We start from the raw sequence: 20,934 nt of genomic DNA, 5'->3' as shown, positions 1-20,934 counted from the left end.
TTTTAGTCAATTAATATTTTACAAATAAGGTAAAATCATACAATGGGATAATAATTGGTGCTGGAAAAATTGGATAGATATGTGGAAAAAATGAAAAGAACACCTTCTTACACCATACACAAGAATAAAGTCAAAATGCATTAAAAACTTAAATGTCAGACTCAAAACCATAAAAATTCTAGAAGAAAACACAGGAAACATAAGCAGTAAAATCTCAGATATTTCTTATAGCAATTTATTTTTTTAATTTATTTCCTGGGGCAAGGGAAACAAAAGAAAAATAAACAAATGGGCCTACATCAAGCTAAAACCTTCTTTTTCATCAAAGGAAACCATCAACAAAATGAAAAGACAATCCCCTGAACATGGGAGAATATATTCACCCTCATACCTGATAGGGACTTACTATTGAAAATTTATAAGGGACTTATAAAACTCAATACCAAAAACAAAAAATCAACCCAATTAAGAATTGAGCAAAGGACAAGAACAGACACTTCACCAAAGTGGATATATAGATGGCCAATAGACACATGAAATGATGTTCAACTTCACTAATCCATCAGAGAAATACAAATTAAAGCCTTAACAAGGTATCATTTCACTTTTGTCAAAATAGCTATCATTAAATCAACAATTAAGTGTTAGTGAGGATGTGGAGAAAAGGGAACTCTTGTGCACTATTTGGTTCAGCCAGTGTTGAAAGCAGTATGAAATTATCTCAAAAAATTAAAAACAAAACTGCCTTATGACCCAGTTATATCTAAAGACACCCCAAACACTAATTTGAAAGAATATATGCACCCCATGTTTATTACAGTATTATTTACAACCAGAGGCCTGGTGTATAAATTCATGCACTGGTGGGGTATTTTGGCATGACTTGCAGGGATCAGAACAAAACTGGCAATCCAACATGCCCTGAGGGATATGGTAGATCATGAAATGGCAGGCATCCAGGGAATAGGCTGAGCCCAGGCCAGGCACTATGCTGCTCCTGCTTATCCTAGCCCTGCTGCACCTGCTGCCGCTGACACTCAGTAGGCTTTCTGTCGCTCCACTGTGGTCTTCATGCACCCATCCTAGGGTGATACTGGCACACCAATGACTAAGAAGTGGCCACAAGCTTTCGCCCAGTCAGTCCCAAGGCAGCCAGTCCAAGTCCTAGTCCAGATGGAGAAGGGGTGCACAGTGGGAGTGTCTGAGGGAGAGGCTCGTGTCGCAAAGGCTGCACCTGCCAGCTGTGAGCCTGGCATCTAGCACCCGTAGTATGCTGAGCTATACTCCTGTTGTGGGAGCTCACTGACCAATAGGGGGCAGCTGGTGAGTTGAGTGTCTGCCCCCTGGTGGTCATGGAGAGTCATAGCAACCAGTTGAATGGTTGAATGATTGCTTAGGCTTTTAGGTAACTACAGGCCCATTGCACGATATAAGTGCAAGAATAGGCCTTCCTTCCCCTGGCCTTACTCCCAGCTGCCCAAGAGCTGGCAAGTCCCTGCTCCTGGGTCACCCAGAGCCAGCAAGTCCTTACTTCTGTCTGGAGCACCATTCCAGTAGTTCCCTCCACATCCACCCTTCCCCTCATAGCAGGCTTCACACTGCCCTGCATCTGCATATGCAAATTAACCTCCATCTTTGTTTGGTTAATTTGCATACTCACTCTGATTTGCTGTGGGCATAGCGGAGTGATGGTTAATTTGCATGTTTCTCTTTTATTAGGTAAGATACTAGAGGCTCTGTGTACAAAATTCATACACAGGGTGGGGAGGAATCCCCTCAGCCCAGACGGTACCCTCTTACAATTTGGGACCCCTCAGGAGATGTCCAACTGATCCTAACCACTCACCTGCTTGCCTGATCACCCCCAACCACTCTGCCTAACTGCCTGATCACCCCTAATTGCTTGGCTTCCTGCCTGTCTGATCACCCCTAACTACCTCTGCCTCAGTCACTGCTGCTGCAGCTTTGTCTAGAAGGATGTTCAGAATGATGTCTGGAAGGTCATTTGGCTACCCAATCTAATTAGCATATTATGCTTTTATTATTATACATATTAGATAGTCATATTATACATATTATACATATGATTTAGAAGTAGCCCAAGTTTCCATCAGTAGATAAATGGATAAAAAGCAGTGGTTCATTTACACCACATGTGTCAAACACAAGGCCCGCGGGCCAAATCCGTCCCGCCAGGCCTTGCAATGTGGCCCGCACAATGCTGTCATCACTGCACTCCGCTGCGTTTCCATCACAATGACAGTTTATGACTGTTCAGTAAACCATTTGGCCCTCGATTTAGGCTGGATTTTAGATTTTGGCCCCTTCTCTGATTGAGTTCGACACCCCTAATTTACACAATGGAATACTACTTAGCTGTGAAAAAGAAGACAGATATCTTATCTTTCTAACAGCATGCATGGACTTGGAGAGTATTATATTAAGTGAAATAAAACAGAGGGAGAAAGACAAGTACATTTGATTTCACTTATATATGAGACCTAATGAACAAAATAAACTGTCAAACAAAGTGGAGAATCATGGATACAGAGAACAGACTGACAGGTGTCAGAAGGGAGGGGATTATGAATTGGTTAAGAAGGGTTAAGGGATTAAGGGGAAAAAAAGAAGATTCATGGACACAGGCAACAGTATGGTGATTACCAACTATAAAGGGGTATAGGGAGAAAAAGAAGAAAAGAGAGGGAAAATAAATGATATTAGAAGGGGATGAGTTGGCGATAAATACACAATACAATATACAGATGAAGTATCATAGAATTGTATACATGAACCCTGTATACTTTTATTTACCAATGCAAATAAAAATCAATTACAAAAAGAGAGAGAGAGAAACAAAGGACAGATAAGTGAGAGACCAAGATGGCTTTAAAGAAAGATGGGAGGGAGCACCACTTCTCTGAGTATGTCTCCCATGTAGTTTTGAGTTTGAAAAGTTCACCAATGTTCCATATATTAAAAAATAACATTAAATCAATAAGAAAGGAAAGAAAATACCCAAACTGAAACAAATAATATTTCACATGAATTTAATAATCACATTGGAGAAAAAGAAAGAGCAAGAGAAAAAGAAAGAAGAATATTTTTAAAAAGGAAAGGTGGAAGAAAAAAATAAAGGAAGAAAGGATTATGGGAAGGGAATATAATCCAAGTAATTTATGAATATAGTACCTGATTATATATTTTCAGTATTAAATGAGATGGGGGTATGGGGACAACTACAAATTGACATGAATTTTATTATGCTTGCTGATTAAAGTGATTATAGGTACAGTAATTCAGAAACTATTTTATCCTATATAATAAAGAGGTAATATGCAAATTGACCATCACTCCAACACACAAGATAGCCATCTCCATATGCTCAAAGATGGCTGCCCCCATGTAGACACAAGATGGCTGCCACAAGATGGCCAGCAGGGGAGGGCAATTGTGGGTGATCAGGCCAGCAGGGGAGGGAAGTTGGGAAGGACCAGGCATGGAATGGAGGGCAGTTGGGAGGGAAAAGGCATTCAGGGGAGGACAGTTGGGAAAACCAGGCCTACAGGGAATGGCAGTAAGGGGCAACCAGGCTGACAAGAGAGAAAAGTTAGGGGTGATCAGGCCAGCAGGGGCAGGCAGTTGGGGGTGACCAGGCCTGCAGGAGAGGACAGTTAGGTTTGATCAGGCCAGCAGGTGAGGGAAGTTAGGGATGACCAGACCAGCAGGGGAGAGCAGTCAAGGGCAATTGGGCCAGCAGGGGAGCAGTTAGGCATCGATCAGGCTGGCAGGGGAGTGGTTAGGGAGTGATCAGAATGGCAGGCAGAAGTGGTTAGGGGAAGTCAGGCAGGCAGAAAGGCAAGCATTTGTGAGCCAGCAGTGCTGGAGTCCTGGAGTCCCAGATTGTGAGAGGGATGTCTGACTTCCTTTTGGGATTGGGCCTAATCAGGCAGTCAGACATACCTCAAGAGGTACCAGATTGGAGAGGGTTCAGGCTGGGCTGAGATACACACTCCCCTGTGCATGAATTTTATGCACTGGACCTCTAGTCTATAATAATAAAAAAGTAATATGCTAATTAGACCAAATGTCCTTCCTGTTGTCATTCTGGACGTCCTTCTGGACAAAGCCAGAGCTGAAGTGAAGCCCAGTTCCCAGGTGCCTGGTGCCAGCGGCTGGAGGGAATCCAGTGCCGGCAGCTGGGGGAAGGAAGGCCTACTCTTGCACAAATTTTCGTGAATCAGACCTCTAGTAGGTACTTTTAAATTGAGTGAGTAAATGTGTTAGGATCCAGGGTTCTCACAGTGAAAGAAGGAACATACAAATATGGAATGAGGAAAAATAAGCTATAACACTATGAGTATGGACTGAAATTTTAAGCATTTGGTGTAAATTCATGAGTTCTGAAATATATGCTGTATATGTTTGTGTACATCTGTTTTTGTGCACATGTATATGTGCATATGTGAATATCATATGTATGTGCACATGTGTTTTATATATATATATGTATGTATTCTTGTATATGTGTATATACATATATATTTCCCCCTATATATTGTGGCAATGCATACACGGGGCACCAAATGATATTTTGGTCTTTAATATCATTACTCACTAAAAGGTGCCTATCTTCACCATCTACTTATTGTCTGATTTCATAGCAAAGAATGAAGGTTTTAACTGATAACCCTAGTGAAACCTCTGACGATACAGTTAGAGGGGAGTCCTGCCCAAAAGAGGGACCGAGGAGCTGAAAGCCTTGATTACTTCTCAGAAACAGGCTGGTCTGGGAAGACATAATGGCAACAACCAAGGGACAACACGTATCCAATTTTAAAATTCTGAGACCATGATCCGCTTATGTTTTGTATGTTACTATGTTCTTCTAAAACTGAAATAGTGACAACAATAAAAATAAAGTAGTCTTTATTCCTATAAATATCAAATAAAGTTTATCTAAAAGAATAAACATTTAAAATTATCTAAGAAAAAAATAATAAAAGGCAGGTATTATTTATAAGAAAAAAACAATAGTATAGCTGATTGAAATAAATTCTTCCAAATACATTATAATTTAACTAGAGGCCTTGTGCATGAATTTCATGCATGGGGGTGGTCCCTCAGCCCAGCCTGCACCCTCTCCAATCTGGGACCGCTTGAGGGATGTTCAACTGCCCATTAGGCCAGATTCCACTGGGCATCCCTCTCATAATCCAGGGCAGTCAGATATCCCTCTAATAATCCAGGACTGCCAGCTCCCAACTGCTCACCAGCCTGCCTTCCTAATTGCCCTAACTACTTCTTTCTGCCAGCCTGATCACCACCTAACCACTCCCCTGTTAGCCTTATTGATGCCTAACTTCTCCCCTGACAGCCTGTTTGCCCCTAACTGTCCTCCCTGCTGGCCTGGTCACTCCTAACTGCTGTCCTTTGCAGGCCTGATTGCCCCAACTCCCCTCCCCTGCAGGCCTGGTCCCCACAAATTGCCCTTCCCTGCAAGCCTGGTCACCCTCAACTTCCCTCTTTTGCCGACCTGGTCACTCCTAACTGCCCTCCCCTGCAGGCTTGATTGCCCCTAACTGCCCTCTCTTATAGGCCTGGTCCCTCCCAACTGTCCTCCCCTGCTGGCCTGATTGCCCACAACTGCCCTCCCTTGCAGGCCTGGTTCCTTCCAATTGCCTTCCCTGCTGGCCATCTTGTGGTGGCCATCTTGTGTCCACATAGAGGCTGGATCTTTGACCACAGGGGGAGAGCCATCTTGTGTGTTGGAATGATGGTCAATCAGCATATTACTCTTTTATTATATAGGACAGAGGCCTGGTGCATAGGTGGAGGCCAGCTGGTTTGCTCTGAAGGGTGTCCCAGATCAGGGTGGGGGTTCCCTTGGGGTGTGGGGCAGCCTGAGTGAGGGGGAGCCTCTGGTGGTTTGCAGGCTGACCATGCCCTTAGCGACCCAAGTGGAGGCCCTGGTATCTGGGATTTATTTATCTTCTATAATTGAAGCTTTGTAGCCTGGAGGGGAGCCAAGCTTCCTGCTTGCTCTGTGGCGGCAGCCATTTCTGTTGGGACTTACGTGTTTTCTATAATTGAAACTTTGTAGCCTTAAGCAGAGGACAAGTCAGGCCAGGTAGGAAGAAAGCTTGGCTTCCTCCATTGCTGGGGACAACCCTAGCCTCCTGCTCTTTTCAACTCTGTGGCTCCTGCCATTTCTGTTGGGATTTATGTATCTTCTATCATTGAAACTTTGAAGCCTTGAGTGGAGACCTGAGCCCACCAGGGTATGTGGAAAGCTTGGCTTCTTCCATCACCAGGGAAAAACAAGCCTCCCTACTTCTTTGTGTGGCTGTGGCCATCTTGGTTGTGTTGATTTGCATACTCCCTCTTGATTGGCTGGTGGGCATGACTTATGGGTGTAGTGGTGTGATGGTTAATTTGCATATTACTTTTTTATTAGATAGGATTATTATTCTAATGTGTATATGTTATTCCATTATCCTAATCAATGAATACATACTATTGATTCAATCAATCGTTTGTTTTAGACATGATTTCACCAGCTATATCAATAGACAAAAGGTTTTGGAAGGCAAGTTTCCAGTTTTTAACTTTATAAAAGAGAATTCAGTGCTAAAAGTTATAGAAATTTATACTCAGATCATCTTGGTCAACAAAATGTGATCTTGTGAAACAGAATAAAGTGATTCAAGAGAGGTTAGACTCAGCAAAGTTGATTCAGCACATTACAGTAAAAAAATTCCAAAGTGAATATGATGGATTGCGTTAATATCCTTTAAAAGTACAATAATTTTAAATCCTTAGAGAAACTGTGTTTATGCTTTAGTAGGCACCAAATATCAATAGGTATGAATTTAATTATCCCCAAAGATTTTCAAATGCTGTGTATTTCCATGGCACAACTTTGAAGTTGCTAAGCTAAACTTAACTTTTTCTTAACCTTTGTTTTCTAATCCTCTTTTGATCACCATCCTTAAGAGTCAGGTCCTAGAGCTAGAGAGTACTTTGCCCCTCTCATGCTTAGGGATTATAATAAAAAAGGTTAAATCATCTAAATATGGCATTATCTCTTGAGCAATGAGCAAAGGAGCATTATACAATAGTATGATTCTTATTTTAATATTATTTTATATAAATTACTATATCAAATATAATGTGCATAATATCTATATATAATAATAAAAGCATAATATTCTAATTAGACTGGACACCCTTCCAGATGACCTTCCAGACAAAGCTGGGGCTGTGAGGGAAGCCCAGGTCCCAGGTACCTGCAGGTGGCCAGAGGGAAGCCTGGGTCCTGAGTGTCAGAGGGAAACCAGTGTCAGCAGCCTGGAGAAGGAAGGTCTACTCTTGCATGAATTTCATGCATTGGGCCTCTAGTTACATATAATTACATTATATAGTGTTCCTCTTTCATTAAGTCCTTCATATAATGTTACTTTTAAATATTTTACCATAGATATTTATTTTACACTAGGGGCCCGGTGCACAAAATTCATGCACAGGAGGGGGTGTCCCTCAGCCCAGCCTGCATCCTCTCCAATCTGGGACCCTCGAGGCTCAATCACGATGGGATCGGGCCTAAACAGGCAATCAGACAGCTCTCTCACAATCCAGGATTGCTGGTTTCCAACTGCTCGCCTACCTGCCTGCCTTCCTGATTGCCCCTAACTGCTTTTGCCTGACAGCCTGATCACACTCTAACCACTCCCATGCCAGCCTGATTGATGCCTAACTGCTCTCCTGCCAACCAGTTTGACCCCAACTTCCTTCCTCTTGCAGCCTGGTCACCTCTAACTGCCTTACCCTGCAGGCTTGATCGCCCCCAATTGCCCTCCCTTGCAGGCCTGGTCCCTCCCAACTGCACTCCCTTGCTGGCCATCTTGTGTCCACATGGGGGCAGGATCTTTGACCACATGGGGGCAACCAACTTGTGTGTTGGAGTGATGGTCAAGGCTTATCACTCCTTTATTAGATAGGATAGAGGCCTGGTGCATGGGTTTGCCCTGAATGGTGTCCTGGATCAAGGCGGGGTTTCTTCTGGATATGGGGTGGCCTGGGCAAGGGGCCTGTGGTGGTTTGCGGGTCAGCCATGCCCCCACCCCCCCACCCCCGGCAACCCAAACAGAGGCCCTGGTATCTGGGATTTATGTATCTTCTACAATTGAAACTTTGTAGCCTAGAGCGGAGCCAAGTCTCCTGCTTGCTCTGTGGCGGCAGCCATTTCTATTGGGACTAATGTATACTCTATATTTAAAACTTTGTAGCCTTAAGCAGAGGCGTGGGATGGTCGGATGTGCAGAAAGCTTGGCTTCCTCCATCACCCAGGGAAACCCTAGCCTCCTGCTCTCTCCAGCTCCATGGCTGCCACCACTTACGTTTGTATTTATGTATCTTCTATCATTGAAACTTTGTAGCCTTGAGTGGAGGCCTAGGCAGGCAAGGGAAGGTGGAAAGCTTGGCTTCCTCCATTGCTGAGGAAACCCAAGTCTCCCTCCTGCTCTCTGTGGCCATAGCCATCTTGGTTGGGTTTATCTGCATATTTGATCCTATTTGGCTTGTGGGCATAGTTTGTGGGTGTAGTGGTTGAATGGTTAATTTGCATATTACTCTTATTAGATAGGACATTTTTGATGAATAATTTAAATGTGTCCTAAAATGTGCATATATGTTTCCTACATATACTTGAAATTACCAAGTTCACATACATTAATTTGTAACTTATTTTACTCCAAAGCCTTAGGGTCACTTGCATATAAATCACATTTTTATTCTAATCAGTAATACAGACTCATTAATTTCAGTTTCACATTTAATAAAAGACGAGGACATGCCATAATGATTAGCCCCAGGCAAAAGCTATGCATATTGATAGATAATTGTTAGCATCATTTGTTTTGTACACACAGACTAAAGGAGAAATTTATAAAATAATTTTCTGCTTGAATAGAAAAGGCTGCATACATACATTTTTTTCAATATATAATTGCAATTATATCTTAAATTTTAAAATGTTGGTTAATTTTCTGCAGCCAATAGCATGCCTTCTGGCATCAAGTTGAATCTCTACATTAGTGTCCAATAAATTTTCCTAAAATAGCTTTTCTCAGGCTATTTCTCTGATATGACTCAGACCCCTTATGTCACTGGTTCTACTATACTCCCGACTCTGCCATAAAAAGAGTATTCCATATTCTCCCCCATATTATTTCTCACATTGTTTAACCTCTGTTTTCAGATTATTATTTACCTCTCTTGGAAGATGGTTTATATTTCTTCTCCTTTAGAGAAAGTTTAACTTTCTGTTCTCAGTGTTCTCTCCCTTTATCAACCATAGCATGAGCCCATTATTTATTCCTATGAACATTGCTTTTTGACTTTTATTTTACTCCATAATTCATTACCCCAAATGGATGATAAACTGTTAGATGACTAAGAACCTTTAATCATAGTCCTTTTATCCTCTATTGAACCCTAATACCACTAGGCTCACAGCATGTGTATTTATCCTATTAAACAAAAATGAGTAAATTTCAAGAACTATAGGTAAAAATACACTTCACAATAGATTTATATTTTCAATGAAGTTAGTTTAAAACGTTTGGTACATTTGGTAAGAAACACAACAGTAAATCCATTTCTTTTCTATTAACTCAATTAATGAAATAATATTTTTACTAATTACACTAAAATGAGACTTGCATATTTTGAAACACTAACATTTTTTAGTCATAGCATTAATTTGGTTTAAACACCCTAGCTTCTACTATATATTGTCTAAGGGCCCATCATCAATGAATAGTTAAATATAAAGAGAACAAATTTGGGAGTAGTTAGTGGTTTAAAACCAGACACTTAAAAGGTAAATTAACTAGTTATTACATATGATCTTATTACAAGGTCTGTGACAGGTATCTATCATATTTATAAGTGTTAATAAATTGTGGATAGAATTTATCCCTATTAGAATATATGTTAATTTAACAAATTAATTATAAATTGTTATAAATATCTTCTACTTAAAACATTATTTTTACACTAATGACATTGGTATTATCAACATTAATATAAACAGGACTTTACTGAAAGTATTGGCTAATTCTGAACATAAAGAGTGACTTAATATCAATTTCAAAAAGCCCATGGTTTGGGGGCTATTCTCTGAGTTTTAAATTGGGTATACTAAATAGCATCATCTATTCCCTCAGCCACTTAGGAGTTATCTTTTGTAAGACACTTAATTCTAAATATTTATCAGAATTTAAGTCTCTCAAAGTTATGTGTTTTGGAGAGTAGCTACAGTGTTTGGACAGGTCCAAGCCTTGGACTAATGAAAGGGCATGGTCCTCTTGTGGAAAAGCCCTCCAAGCACAATTATGGTTATAAGCTTGACCTTGTGGTCGAACCTGTGGTCCCAAGTGGCTGAATGATGTAGGCTTCTGGAGGTACAGCAAGTGCTGCCAAAACAAAGCTTAATATCAATAGAATTCTCTGGTGCATGTAATTGAATAGATTTGAAACCTGTGAGAACATTGTAAACAGCTTGACCACTCCCTTACTTTGCCTTGTGGGATCTGACTATAAAATAAAGACTGGTGAATTGTGCCACTATAAACATATGGATGCATATTTCCTTTCTGATTGGTGTTTCTAGTTGCTTGGGAGATATTCCTAGAAGTGGAATCATAGACACAGACAACAGGGAGGTGAGGGCATGAGTGAGGGTGGGGGAAAAAGGATATGTATATAATATCTTAATCAATAAAGAAAAAAATAAAATAAAGACTGGGCTTACAAGCTGTGGCATTCTCTCCATCTGAGAACAGTGTCCCACCTGGCCCCAACTGTATTCTCTTGTCTGTCTTCTTAAATCCTTCACTACCCCTCCTCAGGTTCACCACTGACCATGCTGGATGAGGTTTAATATATTGATTCTACTGGTATCTTTGTATAGTCAATGTAGTCAAGTTTTAAAATAATGACCCCTTATCTTAAGATTTTTTTAAGGCTTAAATTGTCTCTTATATGGTGTCTAAGCCCAAGAGAAAATATGTGAGAAAATTTCTTATTTGAAAGACATATTTGAGAAGTAAGCAAGGATCTCAATTTTCAAACTCTAAAAAGAAAAAATATGGCCTTTGATCAAAATAAGAATAAAAATCAGACTTTTGAATCATGCAAAAAGATTTTCACCTTTTTCTTTTCTATATCTTCTATAATAACACTTAAGTCCTCAGTTTAAAATTTTTGAATGCCAGTACTGGGAAAGCTTCAATGCAAAGGTAACCTGCGATATCTTATTGAGACAAATTAAGTTACAGGTTAATTACAGATTCATTAAATTTTACATTTACATTTCATTAGATCATAATAAAGTGACATTTGGACCATAATATTTCAGCACAAAACATATATTTTGTTCTCTAATATATTATGATCATTCAATTTATAAAATTTTTATTTCAATAAGTTTTATATTTTTCTAAAAGTACTAAGTAAGTTATTGCCCATTATATTACCAAGAGTACTTTTATAAAGATAAATTTCCCTTTTTTATGTGACACTTTTGCTTTCCTCTGTGCTTTGGCTGCCAGAGCACTTGGCTTCAAATTCAAATTAAGTCAATGATTCACTTCAACTTTCCCTCCAAACCTATCCATGGCTCTTGATAAAAACCTCTGTTTCCATACTTTTAATTCTTTACTTTGTTATTCTTTTAGCATTCAAAAATAAGCTGCTCAAGTAGCTTATATTTGAGCAGGAATCATGGTAATAAACCTAGGTGTTATGGGAAAAGATGAATCAAGAGGATAGGAAAGAATATCAGATGTCCTGCACTTGGCTTTTGAAGGAACTATGGAAATTACCAAGACGACTAAAGAGGAGAAAAGGTACTTATTCTCTCACACAATTTAAAAAAGTATTTGTTCAATTTATAAATATTTATAGGGTGGGCAAATAAATATTTATATTTGAAAGGCACTGTATGGTGGAGAGATACATTGTTCCCCACTGCCCCAGCATACAGTTCAGCAGGACAAAGACAACCTATGAAGAGGCCCCAGATACAATCAGCTCAATTTGAGGAACTTCATGTATTTCTGGGATAAACTGTGGAGCTGGAGGAGCAAACAACCTTGAGGTCTTTATGTTATTGGTTTTAGAAGATGATCTTTATCCCAGAGACAATGAGCTAGAGAGTTAGGATATCAATTAACAGTGTAATTCAATAATATGTACCCAAAGTGATGGGGAGTTAAACTGAACATTATATCCCGAAACACATTAAAAATCCTAAAGATGGATATCCCAACCTCCAACCTCTCCAACTCATTGCTCACCAGTTTCTGCTTCCATTTGCCAGCCCCCCAAAACAGTATACTCTTTTAAGTGCAACCTTTGCATTATTTAACAAAGAAAATAGAGTCTCTTAGAAAGATAAATTTCATGTCTGTTTGCTGTTCTTGCATCTAGGAATATATTAAAAGGCACATCCTTATTTCCAATCCTAGTGGAAGTGACATTTACTCCCTTTTCACAGGTAATTCCCTTCTGAGCACTCATAATTCTCATCTCTTCAAAAAAAATTGCTTCCCTCTGATTTTTGTATCTCTAAACTTACCCTTTTCATTAATGAATTTCTCTTTATATAGGCCCTTCTAGAACCCCATATATTTTACTTTCTCACATCTTTCTCACTCAACATTCATGGCAGTGGACTTCATTGAAAAACTTCTTTTCCTTGCCTCCCTTTTGTTCCAAATTGAAATTAGCTTTCTGGAACCACAACTTGATTGAAACTTTCTTATCAAGTTCAGTGAATGTATTCATAAGTGTATTTTGTATCTTTATTTTTAATTTCTTGGTATAATATAATGCTTATATTTCACATTATTCTTTTTAGAAATAAATGAAGTACATATTTTACTGAGTTTTAATAAGCTTTTGTCATATCCTGTGGCCTAAATGAGGTTCAATTTCTTTTCAAGAACATTAGAAATTCAACTGACTGGTCAAGAAACAAAATGCCTACAGGATCGCTGAAATAATCTTATATTATCATCAAAAGCCAGCTATAATAACACATATCATATATAAACAGTTAGTTTAAGGATAAAACATTATAGCTTTCATTTATTTTTTCTTCAATCAATAATGATAAAATATTTAACAATAAATTATAACAATGTGATATATTTACAACCTCTAAATGCTACATAATTATTTCACCTTGTATAAGTTCTTGCCCTTGACTGTGGGTTGGAATTATCAACTTAGTTATAATAAATATAACAAGGCAGAGTTATGGGATGTCAAGTCAGAGATGAGATTATAAAAAGTCTTGAGCATTCTCTCTGGTAGGTTTCTTGCTTTGGGGGAAGCCTGCGGCCATGCCATGAGACAGTCTATGGCGAAGACAGGCCTCTGACCAATAGCCAACAATAAGTTGATATCCTTATTGTAATCCTTGTAAGGGAGTGAGCCTGCTCAAAGCCAACAGAATGGGTATAGAAATGTATCTTCTCCAAGTCAAATATTCAAATTAGTCTGCCTTACACATTACTTGTCTGCAATCTTATGAAAGGCCTTGAGCTATAGGTATCCAGCTAAGACATACCCATGTTCCTGGTCTACAGAAACAGTGGGAGAGTAAATGTCTATTGCCTCAACCACTGCTTTAAAGTACAAAATTTGAGGGAAATTTATCCTTCAGCAATAAATACATATATTTGACTTTATTTAAAAGAGGAATCTCTTTTCTAAGTAATGTATAACTGATTATGAATTTTTATATTATTAAAAATTTAAGACTTTTCTCAATGGTCTACTATCCATTAGTTATAGTTAAAAAGCAAAGATTATTTATGGTTCCACAAGAAATAATAACTTTGATTAGGCTATTAGAAATTCAGGACAAATTATTTTACAATATGAATTTCCCAAAGAATCAATAAAACTGATAATTTTATTTATAAAAGCAGTGACTATAAATGAACTAGGGCTCATAGATGCATTAAGTGTCTCAACACAATATTTGCAAAGAGAGAAGGTTTCAACTGCAGGCAGCATCTCCCTCATCCTAATTGATTAGTCAATATATAGGACAAACACATTTGCCTAGATTTCAGTAAGAAGAATGACTGTGTCCTGCTGCGAGGGACCCAAGTGACCTGACACCTGCAACTTCCAACCTCCTGATACAGCACAGAAATATCATAGGTAACAAAGTGGAAAATGTATGAGAACAAAGGAGTAATGCACAACTGCCTTCTTCCTGAAACAATCAAAATCAACTGAACATCCATTCACAATAAAAAAGGATAAGGAAAACAATTGTTAAATTAAAAGTATGTTAAAGTTATCTTGGGATTAAGCATAAATATGCAGAAATTTTGAGAGTATTTCAGCTCATAAATAAGGTAATTACATATTTTCTCATTTAAATATTTTAAAATATTCATCTTTGAATTATTTACTTAAAAACAATTGAAAATATCCATATCTTAAGGTAAATTGGAAGAAAAAAGTCCATGAAATACTATCTAATAAAAGAATAATATGCAAATTGACCATACCTTCACCACACCCACAAGCCATGCTCCCCAGCCAATCTGGAGCTAGTATGCAAATTAACCCAACCAAGATGGCTACAGCCACTGAGTGAGCAGGATGTTTGGGTTTCCTCAGAAATGGAGGAAGCAAAGCTTTCCTCATACTCTGGCAGGCCCAGGCCTTCACTCAAGGCTACAGAGTTTCAATTATAGAAGATAAATCCCAGATATTAGGCCTCTATCCTATCTAATAAAAGAATGATATGCAAATTGACCACCATTCTAACACATAGATGGCTGCCCTCATATGGTCAAAGATGGCTGCCCCCATTTGGATACAAGATGGCTGCCACAAGATGGCTAGCAGGGGAGAGCAGTTAGGAGGGATCAGGCCTGCAAGAGAGGTAAGTTGGGGGTGATGGGGCCTGCAAGAGAGGGCTGTTGTGGGGGACCCAGGCCTGCAGGGGAGAGCAGTCAGGAGCAAACAGACTGGCAGGAAAGCAGTTAGACATCAATCTGACTGGCAGGGGAATGATTAGGGAGTGATCAGGCTGGCAGGCAGAAGTGGTTAGGGGCAATCAGGAAGGCAGGCAGATGAGCAGTTGGGAGCCAGCAGTCCTGGATTGTGAGAGGGATATCCGACTGTCCATTTAGGCCCAAATAAATGGGCAGTTGGACATCCTTCGAGGAGTCCCAGATTGAAGTGGGTGCAGGCTGGGCTAAGGGACACCCCCCATGCACAAATTTTGTGCACTGGGCCTCTAGTATATTTATAATAGAGAGTAAATTAAATATACATGATCAACTAAAGGGAAAAAGTATAGCCAACCTAACCCTACTTTTGTAATAAGATAGAAATCTCAAAATAAATAAAATGGCTTAGCAATTGTATATGGATTAATTTCTTGTTAAAGTTTAGGCTGAAGTAAATGCATGATTATTCTCATGGCTTTTTAACTGCTTTTTTATCTCATCTTCTGTCAATGATTTTACCATTCCTATAAGATTTATTTTTCCAAATCAAAGATCTCATCATGCTTATTGTCTGCACGAAACCTGTAATATCTACCCTGACCACTAAATCAACTATGCTTCCGTGACACTCCATAAGTCTCCTGCAGAACAGAAGCAGGCAGATTTTGAGTCCAGCTTCCTAGACTGGTTTTATGGCTTCCGTACTTATCAGTTCTAAGTTTAATTGGCATGGTACTTAAAGTTATCTGTGTTTCAGTTTCCTTATTAAAAAAACACACAGTAGTGATTTTAATGAGTACAATGTTTATTGCAAAAATTAAAAGAAATACTTCAGAACATGTTAGGACTCCTGTCTTACTCCATAAGATATGAGCTATTACTTTATTATTGATAAGAATGAGCTATTACTTTATTATTGATGTTATTGCTGCTATTTGAGATTCAAAATAACATAAGATTGTCTACTATGAGATAGATGGTTTTACATATGTTGTCTATTTAACTTGAACAAAAAATTTCTGAAATAAGAATTAGTATTCATTGTTTATAAATAAGGAGACTAAGATCCAGACATGTTAAATAACTGCTGTACATTCTTACAGTGATTGAGTGCTATGGGCAACTCCCAGCACAGGTTCCCTGACTTCACGTGGAGGGTACTGTTTACTGCACAAGAGCTTCCCTTCCAGGTTGATACTGGTTTATAGTGCTGGCTGTGAGTTTGAATCCCTGTTGCTTGCAATTCAAACAAACTCTCTGAGGTTGAGTTTTCTTCACTGAAAAGATGGGCAGTGATACTAATATTTATAAAATGATTAAGAAGATTATTTCATTTAGTACAGTAGATGTTGTATATAATGTGCATTATTTTATAAAATATACATATTTATTATTAGTTTTATTAATTTACATTGACACAATGCCATGCTATCCTAACTTCTCACACTTTATACCCAGGTTTCCAGTGCCTTAGTCCTCCTTGTGCTCATCTCTGTCTTTTGAAAATTACCCATCTTTTGTAGAGAAATGTTTTCCTTTTCCCAAAGCATTGACTTATTCATTAATTAGATGCAGATCCCCACTCCCTTGTCCAAGCTCTATGGGACTTGATATACTTTACCATTGAGAATTTTCCTTATTAAGTGTGCATATCTTGTATATATTACATGACATCTCCTGGAAGAATCTAGAATGGAATATGTAATCACACAGCAATATTTTTGCTGCAAAATGTACAAATGTTCACACTCATTAGGTTAAATAAGGACTATATAAACAGGCTCATATCAGTCCAGGTTATATTCTAACACATATATAGTAGTAGGCTAGCATGCACTGCCAAATAATTACATTAAAATCTTTCAAGGTTTTTTATTTTATTTTAAGATGGCACATAAATTATTATAGTCTTATATAACTTTCTCGGTTTCCCTCTATGAATTGCAGGTTCTTTCTCAAGTTTCTGTGGTTTCTATCTAGCACAGTTGTGTATTTACTCATGTTATGCTCCATGACTGTGCAGAGTCTCTAAGAGCAGAGAGTGTATCTTCATCTTTGTATGTTCTTAAGGACTGAGGATATTCTTCTTTTTTTAAAAATATATTTTAGCCGAAGCCGGTTTGGCTCAGTGATAAAGCATCGGTCTGCGGACTGAAGGGTCCCAGGTTCAATTCCGCTCAAGGGCATGTACCTTGGTTGCGGGCACATCCCCAGTGCAAAAGGCAGCTGATCAATGTTTCTCTCTCATTGACGTTTCTAACTCTCTGTCCCTCTCAATTCCTCTATGTGTAAAATCAATAAAATATATATATATATATATTTTAAAATATATTTTTATTGATTTTTTTACAGAGAGGAAGGGAGAGAGCTAGAGAGCTAGAAACGAACCCGGGACCTTTCAGTCCGCAGGCCGACGCTCTATCCACTGAGCCAAACCGATCCTGGCAGGATATTCTTATATATATAAAATATATATAAAATTGATTTTACAGAGAGAAAGAGAGAGGGACAGAGAGTTAGAAACATTGATGAGAGAGAGTCATCATTCAGCTGCCTCTTGCACACCCCCTACTGGGGGGATGTGCCCACAACCAAGGTACATGCCCTTGACCGGAATCAAACCCTGACCTTTCAGTCCGCAGGCCGACGCTCTATCCACTGAGGCAAACCGGTTTCGGCTGAGGATATTCTTAACTCACTAGTGTGTTAGGTATACTTTATAAACAAGAAAAAATTCACAGCAATATTCTGAATGTGTAGATGGTGGTAAAAGTACTGTCTTCCAAATATGACAATACTTCTTTTTCACAATCATTAATATACATTGAGTGATAATTCAAGCAATTTTTTTTAAAAGAAGCAGTCTAAATTGTACTGGTATTAAATTCCACAAGAAGATCTCATACATAATTTAACCCATTTATGATCTGCTTGAATTAGGATCCTAGATAAGGTAGGCAATGGTTCAAAATTTCAAATTCTAATCTAAATTTTGGAAATTAAGACATGATGGGGGAAGGAACATTTTTAGCAACTTATTTTGCATTTTCTAAGTAAGTTATATAAAAGTCAATGATTTTTTTTTTTACTAAAATTGATTTAATGCTGTGTGTTTATAAACATTTTTCATCTTAGTGATGATATGCTTTAGAAGAAGAAACATAATAACTCATGCACCTCACCTATATGTTGTCCGTACATGTGATAAAAGAAGCTGAAGCAATACGCAGTGTTTGTGGGTCCATACGGGTTTTTGGGAGCTATGCTGAAGACCGGGCTGAGGAGTCGAGCCTTTTCGCCTTCCAATCTTGGTCGCGATGTCTCAATATACATATAAAAACCTTTAAAAAGATGAAAAAAAAATGTTTAAACATATTGTTATTAGGTAACATGAAATTTGAAATTGTTGATAAGTTTTAGAGTTTTTATACAAGTACAAAATTGATAAAAGGGTTGGCATCTCATTTATGAAATATGTAACTGTATATTATATAAAGAATAAGAAATTTACATATTTAAAAACACTTTAAAATGTATAAAAAGTTAAGACAAAATTCCAATTATACACTTAATTTCAAAATAATAATCCTAATCTGTCAACTATATGTGTCTGAATTCTGAGAGAGAATTAATGTCTACAAATCTTTGAAATACCTGAATTATTGTGCAAAAATGTTTAATATTTTATTTCACAATCTTTTAATCTATAGCTAAGTGTTTTCTTGCCTTTCATGTTAATGACATTTCTAACATCCAAAGGTTAAGGTATGTTTGTTATTAACACAATTCATCCCCTCATACCTTCTTTAGAGCCACTACGATCAGCATTAGGTCCTGTATTTGGAGTATATTTTGTATTTCTTGTTGCAGTACTTTGCTTTGTCCAGTCAAAATTATCTGTATCATCTTGTGTGAACAAACAAATGTTACCATCTTCAAATCCACAATGAAATTCTCCTGTTAACAAATTTTAATTAAAGTGATTATTAGTAATTAAATAGCAATATTCTTATAGGAGAAATTTAAATCTTTATACAGCAATAAAATAATGCAAAATTGCAGTAATGAAATCAGAGCCATAAGAGCCATAATTGTGTATAAGATTACAACTAGACATAAAATGATTTTATTTTAATGAAAAATAATATATAAGTCAGTCTCTTGTTTAATAATTTAAACCCAAACCATTTTTTTCTGAAATATTCAGATAACTTAAAGACTGTAAATCACCCTTGATTTATGGCTAACGAGTTTTCCCAACTTTCATTTTTCAGTGTAGAAACAATTCAAGCTAAACTGTCAATTAGAAATCATATTTTAAACTTACCTGGAAGCGTTGTAAAGCTGTGTACATTGAGGTTATAACACTGTGTCTGGAGATGCTTTCATGTTTACCCATTTGCACAAATGTAAGTGTATTTATGGGAAGCTAATGGCAAATACTTTTAAATAATAGTTAAGTTTCATACTTTATATGAATATGGGTTTGCCAGATGTTTGAAATTCACTAGAAATGAGGTAATGAAAAGACCTTGTGAAGGCCAGTGGAAGGACTGAGATATTTTGAATGCCTACTGCATGCTGACTTTAGACCCAAGTTCAGAGAGAGCTTTCTTCAACTGCCCTGAAATGAGGGCAGTAGTAACAATCTAGGTATCACAAGGTTTTCTCACTGAGATGTATCCTGTTTGATATATAGAGGTGAATAAAGAAGATGATTCCACTAGACACAGATTAAAATTATTCTTAATTTATAAAAACTTAATGCAATTTATATTAATTTCTTCAAACTCAATACAACTCTATGAAATCACAATAACACTAATTTGTGAAGCTCACCTGGCCTAGTTCAACTAGAAAATTAAAGTCAAAACAGTACATATTCCTTGAAAGTCATAGAGATATAAACATCTAAAGAACAGGAGATTCCCATTGTTTTTGTTCTCTCCTCTCTACTATGGTGTAGACTTATCAGATATTGTTGGGAGTGGGACCTTTGCAATTGGGATCATGCTCCTGAATCAATCTTCATGTTTCTTTATATTAACAATGAACTATCTGAAATGGGTTTAAGAAAATTTAATCTTATTAAAATATTCATAGTACTCAAAGTGATCTATAGATACAACGCAAAAATTGTCCCTACAAAAATATCAATAGCATCTTTTTATATAGAAATACAAAAAATTTTTCTAAGCTTCATGTGAAACCACACATGAGATCTCAAGTTTCCAATACAATTATGAGCAAGAATAAAACTGGAGGCATTTTAAAATATATTACAGTAATCAAAAGAACATGGTATTTGCACACCATTGGTGGGAAAGTAAATTGAGGTATCATGGAAAATAATATGGAGGTGCCTCAAAAAACTAAATATAAAACTACTATATGATCCAATAATCTGTCTTATGAGTCTACACCCAAAGGAAATTAAATCAGTACCTCAAAGAGATATGCACTCCATGTTCATTGCAGTATTATTCACAGTAACCAAGTTATAGAAAACAGCCTAAGTGTCCATTGATAAATTAAAAGAGAAAAATTGTGGCAGACATATTCCATGGGATATTTTTAAGCCTAAACAAATAAGTCTATCTTACCATTTGCAGTAAAATGGATGAAACTGGAGGACATTATACTAGGTGAAAAAGCCAAGCACAGAAAGAAAAAAATTGCATAATATCACTTATATGTAGAATCTAATAAAAGTCAAATACATAAAAGCAAAGAATAGAATGAAGGTTGTCAGGGGTCAGAGGAGATGGAAATGGAGAGATGTTGGACAAAGGTTAGTAACTTTGCAAGATAAATTTTGGAGATCTGCTGTACAACATTGTGCCTATAGCTAATAGTGCTGCATTGTACACATAAAATTTTGTGAAGA

General features: G+C 37.6%; 1 protein-coding gene across 1 annotated transcript in view; it reads right to left on the bottom strand.

Moving 5' to 3' along the window:
* The window catches only part of MDGA2 (MAM domain containing glycosylphosphatidylinositol anchor 2), an 865,861-nt gene that overhangs the window by 32,615 nt on the left and 812,312 nt on the right, over positions 1 to 20,934 (bottom strand). The window contains exons 13-14 of the mRNA XM_036457944.2: positions 18,849 to 19,004; positions 18,230 to 18,388 (exon numbers count right to left, since the gene is read on the bottom strand). Coding sequence (XP_036313837.1) covers positions 18,230 to 18,388; positions 18,849 to 19,004 — 315 coding nt within the window. The remainder of the gene's footprint in view (positions 1 to 18,229; positions 18,389 to 18,848; positions 19,005 to 20,934) is intronic.

Source organism: Pipistrellus kuhlii, unplaced genomic scaffold (genome assembly GCF_014108245.1).
Source record: "Pipistrellus kuhlii isolate mPipKuh1 unplaced genomic scaffold, mPipKuh1.p scaffold_m20_p_1, whole genome shotgun sequence".
NCBI classification, from domain to species: Eukaryota; Metazoa; Chordata; class Mammalia; order Chiroptera; family Vespertilionidae; genus Pipistrellus; species Pipistrellus kuhlii.
This window is presented reverse-complemented; position numbering and strand designations above follow the sequence as displayed.